Source organism: Populus alba, chromosome 12, assembly GCF_005239225.2.
Source record: "Populus alba chromosome 12, ASM523922v2, whole genome shotgun sequence".
NCBI classification, from domain to species: domain Eukaryota; kingdom Viridiplantae; phylum Streptophyta; class Magnoliopsida; order Malpighiales; family Salicaceae; genus Populus; species Populus alba.
The window spans coordinates 8,551,553-8,559,201 of record NC_133295.1 but is presented as its reverse complement, the minus strand read 5'-3'; the positions used below and the strand labels follow the sequence as shown (position 1 = coordinate 8,559,201).

The window sequence follows — 7,649 nt, the reverse complement described above, 5'->3', positions numbered from 1 at the left end:
TATCTACAATGACTTTATGATTCGTTGCCAAAATTGAGTTGTCTGCGGTGAATTACCATTCGCTACTGAAATGTTGTTTGTAGTGAATCAGCGTTTGCTGCTGAAAGTGTGTGTGTTATTTTCAGTGAATTTGTGATTTGTTGTCGAAACTGAGTTGTATGTAGTGAATCAGCGTTCACAGCCAAAATTGTTGTTCTGCAGTGAATTTGTGATTTGCTACCAAAATCTAGTTGTCCACATCAGATTAACATTTGGTGCTGAGAGCGTGTTGACTGTAGTAAATTAGCATTCGCTGTCGAAGTTGAGTTGTTCTGCAGTGAATCAGTGTTCGCTGTCAAAAGTGTGTTGACTGCAACGAAATTGTGATTTACTGCCCAAATTGAGTTGTCTATAGTGAATTAGCATTAATTGTTGAAAGTGTGTTGGTTGCAGCGAAGTAGCATTCGCTACTGAAATTGAAGTGCTTGTAGCGAAACAGTTTCCGCCGAATTGTGTGGCCTGCAGCAAATCAGTTTTGCTACCGAATTATGCAGCCTGCAGCAAAGCAGTTTCGCTACCGAATTGTGCGGCTAACAGCGAACCAGTTTTCGCTGCCGATTTTTTATGACACAAATCCTTTAAGTCTTAAAGATGCCAAAATCACTACACGAAGTTAGATAATGGCATCTTCACTCCATGCATTGTCTATAAGGGCACATCTCTATTCATTTCTCTCTCTACTATGAGGTTGGCCAGGGTTTGTATAGCCTGACCAATCCTATCCATATCACTACTGGTAGGAGCTGTTTTACTAGTGGATTCTTGATCTATAACTAGATTCTTGTCTTCACCTTTTCCTCCCACTAACTATACATCTTAAGCCTCATCCTCCATATACGGAGGCAGGGGTAGGGGTAAAGGGTTCTTGGCCCTACCTCCTTGTCTTGGGTTCCTAAGCTAAACCAAAAGAACCTCATCGAGATCATTGTGGTCTTGGCCTTGACCGACATTTCCTATATATACTGAGCAAAGAGTTGAAGAATTTAAGGAATGAATGGCAAGAAAGACAAGACAGGTCCTAAGCTACATAGTTTATAGAATAGGGTCTTAGTAAAAAGATGAAATTTGATAAAAAGATGAGTTTTGCAAACTAGGCTTCAATACCACCTTTGTCACGACTTGATTCTTAGGCCCATGACCTATAATGCAAACGTAGCACCTCAAGGTGCCCCGCCTCTACTAATCCTTAGAACTTACATATTTGATATCATAAGTCATAAAATAGTGTAACATAAACAAAATATCCAAAACTAAGGAATTCAATAAATAAATTAAAATTTGACTTTTTCATAAATAATTCGAAACAAATTTAAAACATAATTAAAATCATTATGTAGAGTATCTATTAATAACAAATAAAGAATAAATTAATGGTCTCGAAGAACAAACAAGGCATATCGACTCAAGAAGTAGGAAGAACACATCCAAAAGATCCTGCTACTGAAATTGAACTAAAAACCTGAAAAATATGAATGGAGGGGTGAGTCCAAACACTCAGTAAGAGATAATAACTATAATACATGTTAATATACATTTTAAGATAAGTGAACACGATTACATAAATCAAATACTGAACAAAACATGTATATCAAAGGTGTCATATCAAATGGTGTACAAAAAAAGTTGCATGTCAAAATTACATATCATATTACTGACATCCTACTCGTCAGTTAGGGAATATGTGTGTGTGGGGGTGGGGGACAATCCGCACAGTACTGGCACCCTACTCTCTAGCTAGAAAACAGAATATCAAGCGCACACAAGCTAACTACTCTCCGTTAGCATGGAGTAACTAACTACCCTCCATTAGTCTAGAGTATCTAACAACGATCTAAATGGGATAATAAGAATCATGAGCTCAAATGAAAAAAATAGTATAAACATACAGTTCATGGTTTATCATCAAGATTCACAATGTAAGCATGGTCATATCAAAACAAATATAGAGGATATATGGACCATGTTCAAATCAAACAAGCATATGATGAGTATTTGAGAAGAAAACAAAATAACAATAACTAATCAGTTTTATATAATCAACAATAGCAATGATGCTCATCATTTCATACCAATACACACACACACACACAATGTATAATAGAAATTATCCCACTCAACTGGAAAGATAGAAATAAAAGGAAGGAAACAAAATCGAAGCAAATTGACTCACTAAGGATCAATTGAAGCTATATTAGTTAAATCTATATGAAGAAATAAAGTATACATTAAAAAATCACTCGAAACTGAATCTTATATACAAAATAAGTTGAATATAACCGGAAAAAAACTTCACCTTTCCTTAAACAGTCGATTGGTATGAACCAACCGGTTGACCAAAGTAAGTCGATCGACAACCAATAGAGAAACTAGTTGACCGCACTGAAAGGGTGAACCGGGCCGGATACGGTCCTTGCTAGGCTAATGTCCTAACTTGGCAGGTCTTTTTAATGGATGCCAAATTACAACTTTGATGGAAGAAAAAAAAAAAAAAAAAAAAACCCTCCATGAAGCACAAGGGATATTTTCTACTCTGGTTTTTCGTATTGTAGGGGATTGTAGAGTGGAAAGACTTCACATTTTTGCTTTTGTTAATTTGATTGTTCACGTATGCTTTTGTTTTATATTCTAACATTTTAGCTTTTCTTTTTTTCTTTTTCTACTCTTTTCTAAAGTGGATAGAAAGCTACTTTCCAGTTGCACAACCAAACTTGAAAGATCTTAATGAAGAAGAAATCGTTGCATATGCATTAAAAAAATTCCGTATACATCATCTCTTTTCTTTTTCCTTGAATTTCATAAAATACTTTATTATGTTTGAGCATAGTGATCATGATGATGCCCGTGTTGATGTTCATGCTAAATAGCTGAACTAAAATGGGCCCAGCGGCTAATCTCACGAGATAGTGAGAGCCCCCGTCCCAATCCCCACCACTACGTGAGGCAGCTCCACCATTGCCTTCTCACAGCAAAGCAGATTGCTAGTACAAACCACATTGACATCAAAATGAGTTCTTGTCATGCACACCGCAAATGCATAGAGCTCTTTAACGATCAGAGAGTACGCAGAAATCATGAAAAAATTCACAAGGCCTTTCCTTCTCGACTATATCACTCCTTGTAGATGCTCTTTTATCAAGAATGAAAGATTCCGGACACTCAGTTATCATGGCAACACCTTCAATTCCCTTGCCATACTAGCTGATCTATTGACAAATGTTGGACCTTGTAAAAGATTTCGATCCATTTTTTTCTGCTACAGCATCCTTTGACAACCAGTGGTACTCTTATATACTATCCAAAACATTCACTTGATGATCTACACCATTCTGAACTACCAAAATGCCACTTCATCAAGAATAAATGGCACTTCCAACCCTACCCCCTCAATTTGCTCCAGAAAATGGAGTAGGAAGATGCCTGTGAACTAAAAGTGCAACATGCTTCAGTGATTTCATACGAACTCTTCAAATAAAAACTATCGTAATTCCGTAGTTCAGCTACCATGCCTAGCATCGTCATACTAGAATATTCCGAATTTCGTTCCTATAAACGTTAATTTATTATTTTGACCAAAAAGTGAACTAGATAGAGGTCCATTTAAATGAATATAAAAGCCAAAAAGGTCTTCCTAATCCCAAACATAATACCAGAAACCTCAAATGAGTAACAATCTGCAAAAGATGCGTCTTCTGGAGCCTAAAGCAACCAATTAGCAAGAACAGGGAGTCAGTATTTAAAATCCAAACATTACATTGCAATAATGGAAACAATCTTATACACTGACCCAAAATCCATAATAAATTAAAAATCCCATATCCTTACAGAGACAAACTCATTGCATCAACAATATCTACATTTTTGACAACCCTAAAGTTCAAAAAACAAAAAAAAAAAAATCCATAAGCAAAGAAATTATCAATCAAAGACGATGACCAGCAGAAGCAGGTCTTTCTGCCACCTTTCTTCGCTCATAATCTGCATCATCCGTTGGCAACTCATACCGACAAACAGGACAAGTATTCCTAATCCCCAGCCATGGCACAATGCATTCACCATGATAACGGTGCATGCAAGGCAACTGTTTCACTCTCTCCCCCACATTTATATCATCCTTGCAAACCGCACAAACTGCATTATTACTCTCCACATCCGCTTTCGTCAAAACCATAGATGGAAGTTTCTCAACAACAGACTTTGCCGCAGGAGGCCGACCCATCATTGCATTCTCATTCTCCATGAATTGACCAAACAAAGTCTCATACTCTCCTGTATAAATATAATCATCATGACCACCCAAATAAGGCTCAGAATTATGGTCATGGTCCAAGTTGTTGGCATTCAATAAAACCTGCCACTCCAAATTATCCAATCCTCCTCTCTCTACATTGACTAGATCCTCAGGAGCGGCAATAAGAGGTGAAATGGAAAGTGAAACAGATGCCTCATCATCATCAATAAACATACTTAGAACCTCTCTCTCCTCAACACGACCATCCACTTCCTCCCACTCAAAATCCTCATTGTTTTCCCTATGATCCTCCAATTGAAGCGAATCCCAACAAAGCGGAATTGTAACACTGACATCATCATCATCATAGTCGGCACCATCACCAAAACTTCCATTCCCTACAGTCACATCCAAACCATACTCATCCCCAGAATTTAAATCAATAGCTAAAGAATTCTGGTTATTCTCAGAATCCGAATCAGACCCGAACCCATCAACCCTGATTGCATTGGCATGAATACTGACAGTAGACTCAGCCTCACATGATTCAATTCCAGAAACCCTTCTCTCAATAAAGTAATCATCATCATCATCGTCAATAATAACATTACTATCATTATAAACAACATCGTTATCATTATCATTATAATTAGCGTCTATATTTTGTAACCCAGAATTCTCTTGACTATCTAAACCAAATCCTAATCCCAAATCAAGCTCTAAATTGTATATAGAGTTCTCAATAACACCGAAATCTGAATCTTTAAGCGAATCGTAGACCAAATGGGAACAAACAACATCGTCGTCCTCATCAACATCTTGACAAAGTAGTTGGGACTGCTCGACACGTTGTTGAAACAAATCCATAACGAAACTGACCTGGTTCTCGCGGTCTGAGAGATCAGGAAAGTTGAGGATAACTGATTCAGGATCTGAAGCGGCGTCGTCGTCTTGGTGATCCAGAGAGTGGATGTTGAAATGGGTTGGTTCGGGTTGACGAAGGAAGGGATCATCGTGGAGAGAGGACGAGAAGAGTGGGAAATAAGGGTCTATGGTTAGGGCTTGTTCGTCGGCGTCGGCGTCGGCGTCGGCGTTGGTGTTGGTTTCGGAACCGCAGAGACGGAAGGAGATATTTGCCATATTCTTAATTTGTTTTCTTTTCATTCGAAAGAGGCAATTTTCAGGTCTGCTAAAAAACAGATGATGGTGAGTTGTTTTGTTTGTGGTGGTGGGGTCTTACTGTTAGCTGAGTTAATTATATAACTTACTTTCCCTACTTTCTTGAAATTAATAAATTAGTCCCACTAGTATCATGCATAATTAAATAGTCCTTCAATGATCAATTGATCAATTTGCAATGATGATCCTCAATTTAGCATGTATTAGATAGGTGTCCTTGTTACACTTTATTCTTCAACTTAAAAAAAAATGTTCTGCTAATGATAATGTTTTGTTATTAAGCCATAAAAATTTAGAACTCATGTCATTGATTCCATTGAGTAAAGTTTGATTAATTTAATAGTATAATTATAAAAAAAGCCAATAATAATTACAAAATAAAAAAATAATAATTAATAAGAAGAAATAAATATTTGTCATTATAATAAAAAGATATAATCTAAATATTTTTCAAATGTTTCGACGATCTTATTTGATAACAAAAAAAAAAGATTGAATGAGAACAATATAACCTTATATGAAGAAAAAAAAAATCCAAAGCTAAATTACCATTAAATCAAACATTAAAGAATGTAATTAAAAAATGACCATATGTGTCATCAAGAAATGGAGAGATCGCTGAGACAATTCAAATGATGTTCTAGAACTAGAAGACGCCTCATGCTTTGCTTGAATGGCATAGGCATCTTCCACGCGTTGGCGTGTGTATTGCACATACTAACCATTTTTTTTTTAAATAACATTTTGTATTTATTAAAATACCAAATTGTCCCTCTATCAAACCAATTATAATTAAAAAAACTAGGTTAAAATACAAAAAAGCCCAAGACACCTACTAGATATATATTTTTTTTTAATGGTAATTCAATGATTTCATTATGCTTAAAAAAGACAAAAAAGCCCTTGAACACCAATTTAATATTTTTGGCTTTAAAGGGTAACTAAGTAATTTTACTATGCTAAAAAAAAATAAAAAGACTAATTAAAAATATAAAAGATTAATTTTTCACAATCAATATAATAATGACCAATGAATCATGTGAAAAAGATCATAGTACCCCAATAACAAGTTTGTTAATTTTGTTTAAGAAGGGCAAAATGGTCATTTCACTATTCCAAACCACAAAGACTAAGCCCTTTGAGTTATTTTTTTTAAGAAATAAATTTCATTATTTCCGCATTAATTTTGAACAAAGCTATACATCAAGAAAAACTTGGAACAAACATGGCATAAATAGATATTGACGAAGTTGGGAAAAAAAACTTTAGGAAGGAATAGGACTTTTATAGCTACATTTTAGGCAAGTGGAGTGATGGTCTTGAACCTTTGTCTCTAACTTGGGTTGTTTTTTAAAACCAATCTCTTTTTGGAATAAAAGACACTAAGATACTTAAATTATTAAAGGTGGGAGGTGGGAATAATGTATAGGAAGAGAAAAAACATAAAATTATAGGGAATGTGTTTCTATGTGTTAACTTATGTATGGCATAGAACTTGTATGGCTTTAATGGCTAAGAGTATCTTTGACCTTGTATAGATTGGAATGGCTGAGAGCATGACCTATAACTTATATGGCATGGAAGTTGTAATGACCCAATTTTTCATGGTCAAAATTGATGGTGATTTTTTTTTTAAAGCCGGTATGTTCTTGATGCTTTTAGCAATAACATCCCAAGAATTTATAATTAGGTTCCATTCATTAGCATGCCACAATACTTGAATGATTGTGCAATTCAATATTTCCATATATATAAAAACACTTAATACACATACAACATAACATTATATTTACATATACACAAGTTTACATTACATCATATTAACATAAGCATAAGTTCACATCCCTAATTTGAGATTGTTATTGTTGCGAGTTTATACAAAAGTGTCGAATGACAACTATACAACTATTACATTTATTCCTACCAAATACATAACATCTAAAACATGTGAATATATAGTTCTTTTCAAAATATATGGACCTGTAGAATGGGGTTTCTTAAGCACCTTGTTTGTGTGATGTTTATATTACAGTACAAAGATAAAGACAAGAATTATAAATAATTTAAACATGTTTATAGATAACCAAGGAATATTAACGTTACTTTTTGTTTATAGTCTAGATGAATATAATCCTTTCGTTACTTCTTACATACGTAATACATTCCTTATCATTTCATCAACTACCGAAGGTAATTATGATAT

The 7,649-nt window shown here is 34.9% G+C and overlaps 1 protein-coding gene across 1 annotated transcript; it reads right to left on the bottom strand.

Annotated features, from left to right (window-relative positions):
• Window positions 1-3,771: 3,771 nt before the first annotated feature.
• On the bottom strand, window positions 3,772-5,487 carry LOC118029029 (uncharacterized). The gene has a single exon (XM_035032809.2). It carries the CDS (start codon window positions 5,429-5,431, stop codon window positions 3,959-3,961), a length of 1,473 nt encoding a protein of 490 aa, XP_034888700.1. The 5' UTR covers window positions 5,432-5,487; the 3' UTR covers window positions 3,772-3,958.
• Between the last annotated feature and the right edge of the window lie 2,162 nt (window positions 5,488-7,649).

Bases quoted from the DNA above. Each gene is read 5' to 3' on its own strand.
- LOC118029029 (XM_035032809.2), bottom strand. From the start codon at position 5,431: ATGAAAAGAAAACAAATTAAGAATATGGCAAATATCTCCTTCCGTCTC.